Raw genomic sequence first — 18,980 nt, 5'->3', positions numbered from 1 at the left:
GAGATAGATGGATGATAAATATCCTCTAAAACTAGAGAGTGATCGGCAAGTTTAACTGTACTGTTATTGACATTAGTAAAAACCAAATCAAGAAGATTTTTACTCGTAACGGTAGAGTTAATTTGATTTAATCCAAGAAGGCAGGAGGAGGAATATAAATCCTTAGCCTTAATTTTAGAGTAATAATGAGTATCATTAAGATTAAAACCAGTTGACCAGTTCATACCCGGAGTATTGAAATCACCAAGGATTACTATTCTAAAATTTTGAGTGTCAAGATTTTTTTCAAGAAAATTAAGATAAGATTTTAAGTGACTGTGATCTGTATCAGGAGAGAAATAATGGTTACCAATTAACAGATTAAAACCATCAGCCATTCTAGTTTCAACCCATACGCATTCACTAATAATAAAAGGTAACTGGTTGCTAATCGCTGTTAGGACACCACCACCTCTTTTTTTGTTAGTATCTTCAAACAGCCTGTCTGCACGAAACACAGTATAGTTATTAGGAAATAAATTAGAATTAATTACTGACTCAGATAACCATGTTTCAGTGAGACAGATAATGAGATCATTATTACTCACTATATTTTGAAAAATTTCATCAACTTTAGTGTTAAGTCCACGAACATTTTGGTAGAAAATCTCAAGATGATTAATAGAACTGAACATTGAAAGTGAGAGCGAGCAAGACTAAGACTAAGAGGCATTTCCCTGAGAATCAACGGAATTCGAATTGGCAGAATGCGCAAAATGCTGCTCAGGCTTTAATTTACCATAAAAAGGTGCAATTAGGCAACCTGCAGGCCAAACTTCAGGATTGTTAATGGAATCGAAATCCCTCACATCAACAGTGATGTGAAAGGAAGAATATGATTGATATTTAGTTTTTAGTTTAGTTACAGCGAGAGATCTTAGTTGAAGTTGATTCTTCAGAGAGTCCTCTATATTGCTTGTGCTGACTTTTGAACTAAATCTCGAAACAAATAGAGATTTAGTTTTTATTCTCTCAGGGGCCATTTCAATGTTGCTCGTAGCCAATGTTCCAACTTTGGGTTCTCTTTTTTTATATTTCTTACGAGATACCAATTGAAAACCTTCAGAGTCATTGGCAGATGTTGAAGCAGTGGCCTGATTAAGTTCAAGATTGTTATGTCTAACTGTAACAGGAGGAGTTGTGGACACAGACTTCCTTGTTGCTGACGCATCAGAATTACAAGTATATGGATTGTCAGCAGCTTTGTTCTCTGACACAACCTTACTGTATGACTTCTTAATGGGGTCATTAGATCGAACAAAATTAGTAGATTTAATTTGATTAGGGATTAAAGGGCAGCCACCCTTAGATAATAATTCAGATAATTGCTCTTTGAGAACAAAATTTTCGCTTTTCAGCTCGTTCATGTCTTTCTCCAGATTCTTTACATAAACCAATATATCACTCACCATGTCCAATAGCGAGACACTATTAAGTCTTACTGTTTCAATTTGTACAGCAAGCCCATCGTATGAAGATGGAAAGTTCGGAAGAACCAGTTCTCGGGTAGGCGAGATCAATAATAATAATAATAATAATAATAATAATAATAATAATGATAATAATAATAATAATAATAACAACAATAACAATAACAATAATAATAATAATAATAATAATAATTTATTTATTTATTATTAATATTTATTTTATTTATTATTATTAATATTTGTGTGCTGAACAACAGCCAGAGGCCAATTATAGTTCAGCACAATACACAAACAGAAGATACAAAGGTGCAAAACAAAAATAAATAATATCATAAATAACAAAATCATACATGAATACAATTGAGTACAAACAGTAAAAACTAATAATCAAAACGAAACTAAACCTTAAAAGGATCTAAATTGTGCCCATGCAAATTGGCATATTTTATGCATCTACAGACTGGAGAAAGTGATTTTGAATTTCGGTTATAAAAAATTTTTTGAAATCTTAAACCTTTTATAGGAATACGAAGGCTGATATTGTTTATGATGGACTCACAATCAATATCACCCTTGATAACTTTGCAAAAAAATTGATAATCAAGATTTAGACGTCTAGCATAAAGGCTACAACAGTTATGATATTTACAGGTAATATCATAGTTAAAGTCAGTGGAATTGGGTATATATCGAAAAGCACATAAGGAAATAAATTTTCTTTGAATATTTTCCAATTTAACCGAATCGGTTGAAGTAATGGAATTCCAGGCTACAGATGCATATTCAAGTTTAGAGCGAACCAAAGTAAAGTATAGAATTAATAGTGACTCAGGAGTAGAAAAAGAATAAGTTATAGACCTTATTAAACCAAGCATTCTTATTGAATGATTATAAATATTTTGAACATGATCGTGAAAGTATAATTTAGAATCGAGTAGTACACCAAGATCTTTTATAGAATTTTTCCTAATAATACAGGCGTTATTAAGAGAATAATTAAATTTTATGGAAGTAGTTTTTCGAGAGTACGAAATGACAAAAGTTTTTGTTTCATTAATTTTCATTCCATTAATGTCAGACCAAAGTTCAATGGAGTTAATATCATTTTGAAGAGTTTGGCAATCGGCAGAACTACTTATTGAGCGAAAGATTTTGAGATCATCAGCAAATAACAGGTAGTTTGAACTTATTCTTTTACATATGTCATCAATAAACAATAAAAATAATAGAGGGCCCAATGTAGATCCTTGGGGAACTCCACATAAACAATTAAATGGGTCCGAGAGAGAATCACCAAGACGAACACAACATTGTCTATTAGTTAAATAGTTTTCAAACCAGCTCACGTAGTTAGAAGAGAGACCAAAGTTTTTTAATTTATTTATCAGAATATTGTGAGGTACAACATCAAACGCTTTGCTAAAGTCGATATAAATTGAGTCAATTTGACCTTGGGTTTCAACAACAGGCATAACAAGATTAAGGTAGGATACTAAGTTTGTAGTTGTTGATTTACCTTTAGTAAAACCATGTTGTGCTGAATTAATTTTATTCTTAACATAAAATGAAACATGTTTGTGGATTATTTTTTCAAAAATTTTTGAGAAATTGTTTAATATTGAAATAGGTCTATAATTGGAAACAACATTTTTTTTACCATTCTTAAAGATAGGAATAACGGATGCTTCTTTCCAAAGCATAGGGTATGTACCGGTTAATAAACTTAAATTAAATATAAAGGTTAAAACGGGTATTAGAATATTAGAACATCCCTTAATAATAAAATTAGGAATGCCATCAGTGCCCTTTGATTTATTAGGTTTAAGCTTTTTTATGGCTAATGAAACGTCTTCAACTGTAATTTTAGGTAAGGATAAGAAGTCAGTAGAATTATACTCCAACAAACAGAGATTAGAATTAGGCTGTTTTTGAATCGATTTGAATTGATTAGCAAATCCATTAGCAATTTCTTGCTGATCAGTAATGTGAATCCCATTTATTAATAATTCGGTGGGATAATTATTGGATTTACGAAAAGATTCTACGTATTTCCAAAATTTATTAGGTTCATTCTTCAAATTTTCATCAATGGATTGTAACCATTTAAATTTGTCAGATTTAATCATAGCTTTAACTTGTTTTCTGTAATTGGAAAAAATTTGATAATGGTGATCAGTTTTGAATTTCTTAAAATTTCTATGTGCTTTGTTCTTTTTCCTAATAAGTATACGCAAGGTATTTGATAACCATTTAGGATAGTGCGATTTATTTTCGAAAGTGACAGGAACAGCAAGAGAAATAGCTTTGTTCATAATCTGGGATAACGCGTTAGCAGCAACGTTAACATCAGTAGTTTGATATATGGAATTCCAATCATGATAATAATAATAATAATAATAATAATAATAATAATAATAATTTATTTATTTATTTTATTTATTTAGAATATTAACGTGCAAAAACAACAGCACAAGGCCAATTACAGAATAATAATAATAATAATAATAATAATAATAATAATAATAATAATAATAATAATAATGCACGTGTAATATTATATGAGAATAAAGATTTTTAATTGAAGAAAATTATAAATCTGTGGTTAATGAAAAACAAATTTAACAATAGTTTTCGAGAAAAATATACTGCAATGCAAGAAACTTGGGTGAGAATATTGACCTGTCATTCTTGCCTGAATCTCTGTCACTCAGAGAGAGGAATCTTATATGTGCTGTAAATCTCGGTTTTTGACCTTCAAATTTACTTACTTTTTAAAGAATTCATAATAAAGACTTAATCACTCTTAAAAATTCCATTCACCTAGGCCCAATTTGATAACGTAAAGCCAAATCGTATGCAGGCCAAATCAGACCAGAGGGTGACTTGGGGTTAAGGCTCTCACCTTTACAGACATTTAGGATTAATGGCAGTAGGAATGTCAGTCCTGTGTGCCCAATGTCTTTACCCCAAAGGAAATACTCCTGATCATAGTGCGGCTGGAAGGATTAGATGAATGAAGGAAATCCATACCCCATTGGGAATCGAACTCGCGATCTTCCAGCTTTGCAGTGTTAAGGTACGGTCACACATCGCTACTTTTGCAGCGCTGCAGTACAAAAAACTGCGCAACTCTTGTACTGCGACGTGTGAACAACGGTGCAACCCGAAAAGTAGCAGCTGCCGAACCTGCTGCCCGCTACTTTTCCATGCTGCGTGCAACTTAAAAGTAGCGACGTGTGAACAGGGTTCTCAGGGTTGCAGCCGCAGCATTTTTGATATCGGTTTTGTTGAAACTTTTGCTGCGGTTGCAACCAGTGTTACCACCCAAATGTGCCAATGATACTTTTATTGTTTGGATATATTTTAATGTTAAATGTGATGAAAATAAATTATTTGTAACAGTTATTAAATATACAACACAGTCTGAGCATAATTGTTGACGATATAATTCATTTTTTTAAATTTTCCATAGCGTAGTTCCAAACAGGAGGGTTGCCAAAATTGATTACGAGAATATACTGTTGGTTATCATTTAAGTATATAGGCGTTTTTAAAAGCTTTATAGTAAAAATAATGTCAATTTCTGAATACTAGATACGACAGAAAAGCAAATAATAGATAAGGAAGCTTTCGCATGAGTTTCTTAATAATGCGAACATAACCACAAAATGTATATTGAGAAGTCAACACGGAGATGGGAACCTGCAGCATGACTGCGGCTGCAAAAGTAGCGCCTTGCGTGTGAACAGACTCGCAACCTCCAGTTGCAACTTTTGCAGCACTCGGGTTGCGCAGCACGAAAAGTAGTGTGCAGTGTGCTACTTCTGGCTTACGTGTGAACACGACACGCAACTTTTGCAGCTGCAGTATAAAAGTTGCGCTGCAAAAGTAGCAACGTGTCACCGTACCTTTACTCCTTAATTGCGATGCTACCATGCATCCCAGTCCAGATTTGGACTCAAAATATCTGTTTTCGCTCCCAGTTTAGTTCCCATTGTAGTTGAATATTTAAGAATGATTGAATTCCAGTACACTCCATTGTAGGAGAATTAAAGCAATCCATATCATTTTGCTGCATAAAAAGACTATATAATATGAAATAATAATACAGAAGTCAGATACACTGAGTGACCATAATGACACAATGAATTGATCCAAAGTAGTCAAATGTCTCTGTAGGCAGTTTCTTGCACATTATAAAAAACATTCAGAAATTCAACTCATTTGACAATAAATGTTTTAATAAACAACATATTTCATACATGAGATACGAAACTATATTAAGTAACGTAAGACTTATAAATTACAAGTCCATAATGTTAAATGCGTGTTATGATTAGGAAAAATTAACTTCAATTTACCTATCATTTGGTGGTTCAATATTCTTCAGCTTGAAATCCTGATCAACTGCAATTTCATGTGCTAGTACCATATTATTCATACCATTGGCTGCTGTCATGATTTCTTCCAAGGATACAAATTTTGGAGGTGATGCAGCTATGCCCGGTATTGTAAAGCCTTGTGCAATTTTTCGCCTGAAATGATATGAACAGATAAGCAAAATATATTTCCAAGTCTAACTTGCGTCAAACTGCATGTTCTATAAAAGTACATACAGAATATACTGAATATGAATAACACAATATGAACAAATTTACAAAATCATAATCATCACCATAACCATCATCATTCTCGTCATCATCCTAAAGACTATTTAATTCCCTCCAGTTGAAGTTCAATGCAAACTGCAAAAGAAAAACTGTGTATAGACCTTTGTGAAACAACTTCCGAATCTATCAGTAAAATCTAGCTGTCAGCATAGCGTGCATATTGTGAAGTTAAAGTTAAACTGCTGTGTTGTCATGAGGTTCAATATCTGATGAGATAAGACAGTTCATATATGTTATAAAAAGTACAGGTAACAAACTACATTCCTATAGTAGGTAGTCTAAAATGAAGTGTATACGAAATTACTATGCTAATTCAAACTGTTATAATTTTAGTTCCGTGTCTTTGTAAGACAGTATATTTTTGTTTTTTTTTTTTATTCCGTCAACTGTCCAAAGTCAGGTCTAGGCCCTACAAGTGACACCAACAAGGCATAATTCATGAGGCAACCAGGCCAGGAGATAATGGGGTAGAGTGGTCAGTTCCTTTCCCCCTCCATTGCATACATCGCTGACTAGTAACATATTGCACCAATCAGACTTCAGACGTATACAAACAATTATTCTTCCTCTGACACATGTCGTCAAGTGAAATGTATTGCCTGATAACATATCAGCCAGAATCTCAATCAGAGGTAGAGAATATATTAGAGTTGATAATTATAATGATCCAGAGCAATTCTATGTGTATCAGTCATCTTAAAAAATACAAGTTTGTATATTTAGTACTAGCCCTGATCACATATATATCAGAATGGCCATCCCCATATTAAAATCGGTAAGATGTGGAAGAAAACAACCACCATGATCTCCACCGTCAATTGAGAATGACCGGTAGATGGAAGTACAGTTGCTCCATGCACTTCAAATGAGAGTTATAACATGACTTCTTATGCAGTAGCTAGATGGCAGCATAGTGAAATTGATAAAAGTTGTTGCCATCAAAGCCTATAAGGCCGAGCAATCTGTTATATATTTATGATCTGGGGTAGTAGAAAACAAATGCCTTTTTTCTTACTAAAGCTTCACTCTGCACACGAATAACAACAGTAAAAAATTTCTACACAAAATTTGGTATACCTAATGTTGACTTTAGCACTGAAGTTTTTTCCAAATTTGATTCTTTTTTAACACCTTCAGTTTTTTAATAGAAAGTAGCATTTCAATTTATTAATACAGCTGTTGGCATAATACTGTGCTATTAAATTACTTCAGGGTTTCACGTTAAGGTCACCCCAAGGGTAAGATTTCGAAATACAGAGAGAAATTAAATTTGTTGTAGTTTTAATGCTAAGGGATGGAAGCACTCAGAAATATGTGTTTAATGTTGTTGCACAATGTCGTCTTTGTAATATTGGCACTGTTGATGAACACCATCATTTGGTTACCATTTCACCTTCTAAACATTGTAAGAATAAAATTCTGTTGAGAGAAAGATGTAATGTTTAAGTTTAAACTACATATGTTTTTGTTTTTTTAATGAAAACACACTTGTAGTGATCGAGAGAAGCCAGAAACTGCCAGTACAAATGCATTTGAAAGACACTTGCAGCTTATCATGTCTGTCACAAAAAAAAAAAAAAAAAAAACAGTTTTTTCTTGCTACAAGGAATCCTTTGAGTTAATCAACTTGACTTGTTTTTTTTCTTCTTCGTTGGAAGCTATGGCTTACTCTAACTTAACAGTACGAACAACACCTGCATGACAATTGTGGTAAAACTGATGAAAAACCTGTCATGTCTGTCACAGGTTACAGCTCTATATTGTGACATTGTTTAAATGGCATAGCTATCTATGTGGCAATATTTGGTCATAGCCTACTGATCATGTGCCTGCTGGCAGCGAGCACTGCAGTATTGCCAACTAAGCCATTTTATGGCTCGATCTAGCCTTTTGGAATCTTTTTTAGCTACAAAAATTCAAAGTTTTACATTGAAAATGTAGGGATTTATCAATTTTTCCTGGAATGTAGGTACAATAATAATACTTTTATATACCTAGCATACGTTTTAACTATTTTTGTACTGGGTTTCAAACATTTTCAAGAGAACAAAGTTGGTATTACCAGCAGCAGTCATCTTGTTATTGTTCTGTGTATCCCAGTGAATATCAAGAGGGAAACTATTTTCTACCTCCTTGGAGATTTGATTATTTATTCTGAAGCTAACTTAAATTGTGATTAAGGTAACGTGCTTATGAATAGCCAATTTCGCTCCTTGTCAAATTATTGCAGCTCTATATAAAAATGACAAGGTGCTTGGCACATGTACTATTTTCACAGATGGGAAAAACAGCTGCTGAGAGGCAGAGAGAGTGACGAGCAAGACTGAAGGAAACAGGAGAATAGAGTACAAAAAGAAAGCAAGAAAAAAGTTCTACGTCATCAAAAACTTACTATTGAAACACAGGATTCAAGGAGAGCAAGAAATTAAAAAGTAAACGTGTATTGTACAGACAACTTAAGAAGGAGCAAATACAATCATACAACACTGGTAGTCCTATCAAAGCATTTGGATACGAGCAAGTCCTGGTAGTCCTATCAAAGCATTTGGAAACGAGCAAGCTTTTGCAAAAGCAATGTCAGGTGTCACAAAAAAAATCTCCCTCAAAGTCCAAGAAAATGTTCTGCTGTTGTTCATAACTTAGTCATGCAATACTACCAAACGCCATTGTATCACAAAATAAGCATGTACAGTAGCCTACTGGTGAGATCATTGAGGAGATAGAACAACATATTGATTTCTACAAAAGTGATGGAATTTCGAGTCAAGCATCTGGCATGCGAGAAATTTGCATTGTAAAAGATGTTAATGGAAAAAAAGTGAAATGCAGAAGAGGATCCTTCAAATGACATGGGTGAAGCATATGCATGAACAATATCCTGACTCCAAGACTGAATTTACTAAATTCACTGAACTGCGACCAAAACTCCAGAGAATGTATGTGTATGTGTGTACCATGAAAAGATATGTTTGTTGCTGCAGTCATCATCTGGGTTTCCTAACTCTACAACTTCTTTTATCGAACTGATAGTTTGTGATGATGAAAACAAATAGTGTATATTGCAGAAATGCAATGTGTGTGGTAATCTCAGTTTGTTTAAAGATTTTGTTTTGAAACAAATTCCTGAAAATATCCTAGAATCTGAGATTCAGTGCAAGCAATGGACAAAATCAGAAGGGAATCAGATGAGACGGTGTGATATGGCTGAAGTTTTGACTGTCTTAGAAGAAAAGCTCTCATATTCCCTCCGTTGCAAAATATGGTATAGTAACAAACAAAACTAGTTTGATTATTGAGAATACACCCACGAAATGTTTCGAGGTGTGGTATTCTGTTCAATAGTGAAGCGACTATCAGATAGTGCAGTTGTAAATGTTTCTGGTCTTCTGTAGTGCATCAAACTATAGTATTTAAATATGAACAGAAATCAAATGGTCACCTGCTGTGATATTCCTGTCACATAAAATGGAATACCAACCCAGTCAATTTTGAATAGAACATCTTAAAAACAACAGTCGTATAAAAACAGGTTGTAATTTATTGCAGTTTTTATGTTAATTTGTCTCTCTCAAAACAATGTTTATTTTTTCTTTTATTAATTTTACTCGCACAGAATGAAATGTTCTTCATTCATTTCTTTTTCTTTATCAAAGAAATAAGTATCTAGAAGATGCATTAAAGTTACATTATATTACTGAGAATTTTAAGAAATGCATACTATATTTTGGAACAGAATAAATGACATATTTCTATATCATATTTTGGAACAGAGAGAGTATTTTTTATGAAATGTTCATGTAAAACATGTACAAGCAAAGCATTTTGATGAACTGAAGCAGTCATTGATATAAGGACACTTACTGATACAAGCTGATTTCAGTGAAAATTATGCACATACTTACCAGGACGAAATACAATCAGCACACTGGCAAAACACATGCTCAATGCATACACCACAATGATATATTACACTTCTTTAAACAGAGATAGTGCTAATGGAGATCATGTGAAAGGGGAGCCGTATGTAGTGATTTCAGACTATTTGAACTATGATAAATATGCCGTAATTGTCTTCAATGATTCCCAATGCCTACAAGACAAAAAGCACACATTATGAAATAAAGAACATTCATTATCAATCTGATGAAACCTCTTAACATTTTAAGCAAAAGTATATTTTGTAGTCAATGACAATGAATAGCATTCCCATAGCCTGGCATTTCTCTGCAACTTCACATGGGAAAGGCTGCATCGATAGTATTGGTGGCATAGTTTATCGAAGAGCAAGAGAAGCCAGCAGAGATAGAAAGTTTGATCCCAGGAATTCACTGGAATTTTTCAATGCAGCAAAATAAGTGTTTTCAAACATTAACATTATTCATGTACCAGCAGAAGCTGTAGAATCTGAAGAAGTGGTCCTGGATAACAGTTGGATAGTAAATGGCCACCATATATTCGGAATTCCTGGAACCAGAAAAGCATACTGCTTCAGATCACAACAAACAGGAGTCGTACAAGTTTCAGAAACATCTGAAACTCAGAATATGTTCCTTTTTAACTTTCTTACTGATGGACAAAGCAATAACAGGAGTGAAAATGAAATTTAGTCAATGATGCCTGAATTGTTTTATGATTATCAATAATAATTATTTAGTAGTGATATGTTATTTGGCTTTAATGGTTTCTGGTTTTTCAAGAAATGGATTTAATTCATATATTATTATTTATCAGGAAATTGAAATCACAAGCCATGAAGACCTGCAGATAGCTTTCGACAGTTTAGCAGAGTGGGCAGATCGAAACTACTTAAGACTCAACGAGACAAAGACGGTCACGATGACGTTCAGAAAAGGAGGAAGAGAGCCACACCTAATATACAAAGGACAAAAGCTGACATCAGTAAAGCAGTTCAAATACTTAGGAGTAATGCTGCAGACGACAGGGACAACATTAACAACACATTAAAGATAGAGTGAACGCCTCACTGAGAGCAGTGAGCAACATAAAGCATCTCCGAGAGATGTCACTACAGACAGCATTGAAACTGTTTCAGGTGAAAAAGTTCCGGTAGTGACATATGGACTGAAATATATATGGCACCACCTAAGTTACAAGAATCTGGCCGACTAGAAAAGATTAAGAGCACATACCTGAAACGAGCCCTAGACTATCGAAGTTCACCCCCTCCCGACTCACATATGTGATGACAGGAGAATCACCGCTTGTAGAGGACCTGAGACTGCACCTCCTCCTGCAGCCCACCCCCAGCTACGGGGCATACAAGTGAAACGAGAAGAGATACTGCACGGACGCAATGATATACAAAGACTGTGCAAAGCGCCTATACGATCTGCAACACATAGTGACCAGATTCGCGATGCACGAATTCCACTTCAAAGTGTGTAAGATTAGGAAATATCACCAACTAGGAAACAAATGTGAGTGTTCATGCTGCAGAAAAAAGTGCGACAGGTACCACGCAATGTGGTGTGAGAAGAGATGGTTATCATTGACTCAAATGAGTGCCGATTGATAGTGATTGTACATAAATGCATATTTTGTGCTTTACATACATACTTCATTCATTCATTACTATTTATATTTCTATCTTTTTAGTTTTTATTTTATTAATATAAATGTTATGGAGAATAAGCTCTTTAATATTCTAATATAAAATGGACAATGGGTTAAAGTCCTGTATGAGGGTAATGAGTACTATGGTATGATTATTGATTGTGCTGAAAATGAATATAATGTAAAATGTTGGAAGGACACGGGTATCAAGGAATTATACAAGCTTGAGGAAGAAATACGATGAAAAGTAATGGAACGGAGAAAAATTCTCTCTGGCACCGGGACTTGAACCCGGGTTTTCAGCTCTACGTGCTGATGCTTTATCCACATATATCTATAAAAGTGTAGTCGGGGACATCCATGCTACTGGACATTTTATGACATTTAAAAATTAAAAATTACAGCTTTCTTAAGATAACTTAAACAAATCTAATAACCATCTAAAATCATTCACAATAATGTGTGCATCTATTAAAAAAATAATAAAGTTTGAAAACTTGTAAGTTGATAGAGAAATTATATCGGGACGCAAAATGCAGCCTATTCTGATATTCACCAATATGGATCTACAGTGATGTCGTATAGAAGCCCACAACATATTTTATCGTGCATTTTGTGTGTGGGCATGGACATCTATCTGAAAAGAATAAACATTCATCTCTGAACCTGACGTTCTGAAGAAAATTTGGCTCCTTGTGAGTGCATTGACTGATCCATTTGCAATGTTGAACTCTCATTGTAGAGTGGGCCATGGAATGAGATTGGAGAAACAGAACGGTTTGACGTTATTTATGTGAACTTATTAGTGTCATTCAAGGTGTTTCGACTTATTTTATGCAAGATATACATAGTAATTATTCTTTTTTAAACAAAGTGATATCCGCATAATGATTTATTGAATGACTTTTGGAAAATAGTGACTTTTTCGCCTTGTTTCCTGAACTGTTATGTGTTGCTATAGACATTTTTATCAACAACGTCCAGTTTTTATTGGTTTTGCATATTGTGATATGAATGTTTTATAGTTTTGTGCTGTGTCTGATATAAGTTTTGGAATATACTGTAGGTGAGACTATTGCGATATATGAAACTTTACAAATACCATATATTATTATTAATTTATAGACCCTTACCTGGTCAAGTATAAGCAAATCTTTAATATTTCCTACTACATGGAGGCTGCAACAGGAGAAGAGTCAACCGACATAAATAATATTTCTTTAGATACTTGTAACACAACGCAGAGTCCTAATCAAATTCAGTGTGATTATTGTGAAAAATGTTTCTTTACTTCAAGAGGAATAGCCATACATATTAGTAAATCTCACCCAGATATTCATCAAGAACGTCTCATTCGTAAACAACCCCAATGTTCAACCACCGCGTGGAAGAACAATTTCAATAATAATTTAACTAATAATTCTGAAAACCACTCTACTGCTAATACAAGTCCTTTATCCTTCTACAAACAAAATCTTTCTACTTGGAAGGATAAATTTAGCGCAGAGTTATCCGACAATGTGTTTGATGATGTGACACAGCAATTCCTGATTTTCTTATCTGAAGCAATTGATTACCTGCCCGGACACAAACATCCAACCAGGAAATATTACGAAGCAAGAAAACTAAAGAAAAATTTAAATAACCAGAGGACATACAGCAGATCCACTAACCCAGAAAGAGCCACAAAACGAGACCGACAGAAAAGAAAAAACAGATTTCTCTATGAGAAAACACAATTCGACTACTTCAATCAATGGCGGAAAGCAATAAGAACAGTACTGAGTCAAAATAAACCAACGTGCAAATTAGATGTCATCGAGGTGCAACAACTTTACAGTTCAAATTTTTCTCAACCAAATAACAATATTCGATCAGAATATCCATCCCATTACACCGAAGCAGAAATACTCGAATTAGATGAAACATTCCAGAACTCTATCACCAAGTCAGAAGTTGCGCTTTCAATATCTCGAATCGCGGTGGACACCGCTCCTGGCCCAGACCACGTCCTGATGAGAGTTCTAAAGGATGATACTGCTGCAGAAATCATCTCCTCCATAGCTACAAGAATGCTCCAGACTGGTCACGTACCTCCATGCTTCCAGACCGCAAGAAGTGTTCTCATTTATAAATCTGGTGACGAAAATGACTTTAAAAACTGGAGACCAATTACTATTTGTTCCGTGTTATGTAGGGTAATTGAACGCGTTCCTCGATAAATGCCTTCGAGAATACATAAAATTCAATCCTCATCAGAGGGGATTTACACATTCTCCAGGAACAATAGTTAATACATCCCTTCTCAGGTCCATTTTAATGTCCGCAAAATCTAAAAAATGTGATGCAACTCTCGTTTTCCTTGACATTAGTAAGGCATTCGATAATATCGGGCACTTGCACCTATCAAACACATTAGATAGCTTGCTTATTCCAAGCTTGTTGAAAACGTTAATTTTGAATCTTCAACTAAATAATTCCACTAGAGTAGAAATCAATCATAAAAAAACTAATCCCATAGATTTACGAAAAGGAGTTATGCAAGGATCACCCCTTTCACCCGCATTATACAATCTATGTACTGACCACATCCTTAATGAATTGTCAGAAGACTCGATCGCTGCCGAATACGGTTTCAATCTTGTTTCAGGTTTAAAACCTATTACTGTACTTGGTTTTGCAGATGATACTGTTATCATAGCTAAAAACAAAAACTCTGCTTTAGATCGTTTCAAAGCTATTGGTTTAGATATAAATGTAAATAAATCTGTAGCTATTAATATTTCTCGCGGTAAATTGCATCCAAATCAACTAAACATTTCTGATGACACTACTGTTACATGCTTAACTGCAAATGAGCATGTACGCTACTAAGGTGTTAATTTTTCTGACGTTTGTATATTCGATTCCCAAATCGTTTTAAATGACCTGAAAACTAGATTAGATTTGCTAATTCCGTCGCCTTTATTACATCCTATCAAAAGTTTTGTATATTAAATTCCTCAATTTGCCCATCATTAATCTACACATTTCAGACAATGCCCTTGAAAACAATACCCAATACTTTTTTAGATAACGCTGATAAAATTATTAAAAGCACTCTTAAAGAAATTTTGCAACTACCGGCTGACACACCCGATTCTATGATATATACACATCGTAAATATAAAGGTCTTGGTCTTTTTAGGGTACGCTGGGAATCCACGCTACAACACATTAACGGCTTAAGGGTATTACACAAAACTAATGATCCTTACATTACTTCCACTAGGGACCTTATCGAGGAGAGTAAAACATGTTTAAAGAGCCTTAAATTAACTCCTGCTAATTCTTTTTTAAATAATCGTGAAAATTTTGTGGACTCTCGAAAAGTTAGAGACACTTTAAGAGACAAAGAATTTGAAAATTGGTGTACATTGCAACAAAAGAGTAAAGGAGTGATTCTTAACAAAGAGTTCCCCCCAGCAAACAGCTGGATAAGAAATCACAAGGGTCTAACCCTCTCGGAATGGATAGACGCCCTTAAGATGGTAGGCTCTGTCGCTCCGGTCCGAGCTGTACCAGGTAGAAGTCGGGATGGTACCCGCTGTAGGCGCTGTCTCAACGAGATTGAAACTCTTCCCCATATCCTTGGCTTCTGCCCCTATAGTGAGGCCGTTCACAACATCCGTCACCATGCTGTCCGTTCTATGCTGGCCGAGGCACTGAAGGAAGTAGGGTTTACAGTCCATCAAGAGGTGCAGGGACTAGCCACACAAGGAAGTGTTCGGCGAATTGATATCATAGCCATTAAGAACAACTCGGCATACATTCTCGATCCCACCATCAGATTTGAGACACATGCAGATCAACCGCATGAGGTGGACAGTGAAAAGAAACGGATCTATGAACCAACAATCCCGTTCTATAAAGATAAATATAGCCTGTCCCACATTGATGTAATAGGTCTGATGGTGGGAGCACGAGGTACCATACCCTCCTTCTTTGTCAACAAATGTAAAAACCTGGGCCTAACACACAGCATTGTGAAGGAAATAGCCATTAGTGCCCTCAAAGGATCGATTCAGATATTGAGCAATCATTTGTATGGGAGTGATAATGGAAATTTCAAGTTATCTTAACCGATGGCTGTTGTGGTTTAGATATCAATGCCAATCACTCCGTATTATTATTTTTCTCGCGGCATTCAAATCATTCTAACCTATCTGATAATATCCCCCCTTTCTTAACTGCAAATGAGCACAAACGCTACTTAGGTATAAATTTTTCTGACATTTTGCATATCTGATTCCCTAACCGTTTCTAATGTGTATCATTTTACCTTTTAGGTGTGTTTCCAAATTATATGTAATACGCTTTGTCAAATCTGGCAACCTTTTCATAAGGGAAGCTAAATTTATTATTATCAGGGAAAGGATTTATATGTAAATACATATTTACTTATAAAGCTAATATAATTTATATTTTGCATTATCTTTATGTTTCACAATGTGTAGAGTTGAAAAATCCTACTTTTATTTTCCATATTTTTCCATATTTTAGAGTTTAGTACATATTTTCGTTAATTTCCATATATTTTCCATATTTCATATAAAACAGTCCATATTATATTAGGTTTAACAATAAAACAAAACAAAATTCCATTAACTTTTAAAAATACATTTCAACAATAGAGATTTAAACACATGTTCAGTAATCCCTTTAACATCAGAGTTATTTGAAAATTAGCAGTCCTATCAACAATGGGAAAGTAAGTTACAAAACTGTATTAATTTAATTTAAAATTTTTAACAGACTTCAGTTGTGCAGCTCAACAGTTAAATGCCAGTCAGAGTACACATAGGTTCAGTTTTGTAAATCATACTATAAAGACGGTAAATATGCCAAAAGTACGTCATTCAGTCAATTTAAAATCAAAACTAACAAGTTACATTTCAGAATTTAAAGAAGATGGTTTATCAACTGACAATAAAATATTATTTTGTAATTTGTGTCAGTGTGCAGTATCATCTACACAAAAGTTCCTGGTGCAACAACACATTACAACTAGTAAACATCAGGCCAACAAACAACTAAATTCCAAGCAGAGACAATTGTTTTTAACACAACCAACAACATCGAATGTAAGATCTGAGTTTAACATCGACCTGTGCCGTTCTCTCATCTCTGCTGATATTCCTCTCTACAAACTAAAGAATAAGGTCTTCAGGGAATTCCTTGAAAAATATACTCAACATACAATCCCGGATGAGTCAACACTTAGGAAGACGTATGCTCCATCCATCTACGATGAGACAATACAGAAGATAAGAGATGAAATTAAAGATAGTTCAATTTGGGTTTCCATTGATGAGACTCCCGACAAAGAAGGTAGACTTGTTGGTAATGTAGTTATCGGTTTGTTAAGTGAACAATATTCTGAACGAATTCTTTTACATTGTGATGTTCTAGAAAAGTGCAATAACAAAACTATAGTTAAACTGTTCAACGAAGCTATGGGTATCCTGTGGCCAAAGGGTATTATGTACGATAATGTGTTATTCTTTATTAGCGATGCTGCCCCTTATATGGTCAAAGCTGGACAAGCATTATCTGTTGTATATCCTAAATTGACTCATTTTACTTGTGTGGCGCATGCATTTCATCGTGTGGCAGAAGTGGTCAGAGACAATTTCCCTAAAGTAGATTTGTTGATTTCATCAGTGAAAAAAGTATTTCTCAAAGCTCCCAGTAGAGTTAACGTGTTGAAAGAAATGTACCCTGAAATTCCATTGCCACCAAAGCCAATTTTAACTAGATGGGGTACATGGCTAGAAGCAGTTGAATATTATGCCGAACATATAGACTCTATTAACAATGTTCTCCTTGCATTGGACTCTGAAGATGCAGTCTCAATTGATACTGCGAAAACAGTTACCTGTGACATAAGTGTGAAGAATGACTTAGCTCACATTCAGCATACATTTTCATGCATCATAAAAACGCTCAAAAGTCTCCAAAATAGGCACCTTTCACTATCTGAAAGTTTTGAAATTATAAATAGTACTGTGGAACAACTGAATCGTGGTAGAGGTAAAGTTGCAGATGCAGTAAGAGCTAAGGTGGACACTGTACTTTCAAAAAACCCTGGATATGAAGAACTACAAAAGGTTGTTGCTGTGATGAGTGGTGAATCAACAGTGAAGATTAACTTGGACTTATCCCCAGCAGACATTGTGAAATTGAATTATGTACCAGTTACTTCTTGTGACGTCGAACGCTCTTTTAGTCAGTATAAATCTATCCTCAGAGACAATAGAAGAAGATTCACTTTTCAGCACTTGAAAGAAATGTTTGTAACCTATTGTTATGGTAACAGACAATAAAAATTGTGTTTTGTTGAAACTACATTGGAAGATAAGGTACGTCCATTATATTTTTTGTTTAGTTTGATTAAAATGTACCAATATTTAACGTACATAGTCATTTTTTTATAATTTTAAGTCCATATTTAATTCCATATTTTGGTAAAAATCCATATTTAATTCCATATTTTGGTAAAAATAACTACATATATATTTACATATTTCATATATTTTTAGTCCATATAAATCCGTTCCCTGATTATTATTATTGTAAGTGTTGACATTAATTTAAAATAATGAATAAGGGCCATGTATATAAAAATGTTTTCAGGACTGATTTATATAATTGTTGCATTTTTTTTATTTTGATAATAATTATTACATGTGTCTGAAACATTGTCACCTAAGTCTCATGTCTTTAGCGTGGACAGTATTTAAAATTCCCTCACTAAGTGAGGATATTTAGTTTTATATTTTTTCTGGTGTAGATATATTTGGCTGTACACCAGGTTGGCTACATTGTGTTCAAATTGGAGGGAAAAGTGATTAGAACTGTGTTTTTACTCCTTGTTAATGCATTTTTCAGGTGAGTAGGAAAATTATATGTCTTTAGTATGGATTTAATTATGGCTAAGTTATTAATATTAAATTAAAATGTTACTAATGATTTAAAAGCCATGTGAAAGTAGTACCTGCATGAAACGTTTCATACTGATTGAACTTTGCATATGAAAGATAAGTTAACATAACTTTTGTCCTTAGCATGGACACACTCAGTTGTCTTTAGCATGGATTTTTTCAGCCATGCTAAAGACTTAGAATCCATGCTATGGACCAAATTTATGTTTTATTGCATTTAGATCTTAAATGGCTATATAATTTTTGTAGGTAATGGCTAGAACCAAGGGGCGTTTAAGCAATGA

The 18,980-nt window shown here is 34.2% G+C and overlaps 1 protein-coding gene across 12 annotated transcripts in view; it reads right to left on the bottom strand.

Moving 5' to 3' along the window:
- The window catches only part of LOC138700107 (T-complex protein 11-like protein 1), a 137,149-nt gene that overhangs the window by 103,780 nt on the left and 14,389 nt on the right, over positions 1-18,980 (bottom strand). For 10 of the 12 annotated variants that reach the window (XR_011332206.1, XR_011332205.1, XR_011332204.1 and 7 more), the window contains exons 3-4: positions 10,526-10,603; positions 5,831-6,004 (exon numbers count right to left, since the gene is read on the bottom strand). Coding sequence is in view for 6 of the 12 variants with exons in the window: in XM_069826428.1 (XP_069682529.1) it covers positions 5,831-6,004; positions 10,526-10,603 (252 nt within the window). In the remaining 6 variants the exon portion in view is untranslated. The remainder of the gene's footprint in view (positions 1-5,830; positions 6,005-10,525; positions 10,604-18,980) is intronic. The other 2 variants (XM_069826430.1, XM_069826429.1) reach the window with 1 other exon arrangement.

Source organism: Periplaneta americana, chromosome 5 (assembly GCF_040183065.1).
Source record: "Periplaneta americana isolate PAMFEO1 chromosome 5, P.americana_PAMFEO1_priV1, whole genome shotgun sequence".
In the NCBI taxonomy this organism is placed as follows: Eukaryota; Metazoa; Arthropoda; class Insecta; order Blattodea; family Blattidae; genus Periplaneta; species Periplaneta americana.
The sequence above is the reverse complement of the archived record's forward strand: the minus strand, read 5'-3'. Positions and strand labels throughout refer to the sequence as shown.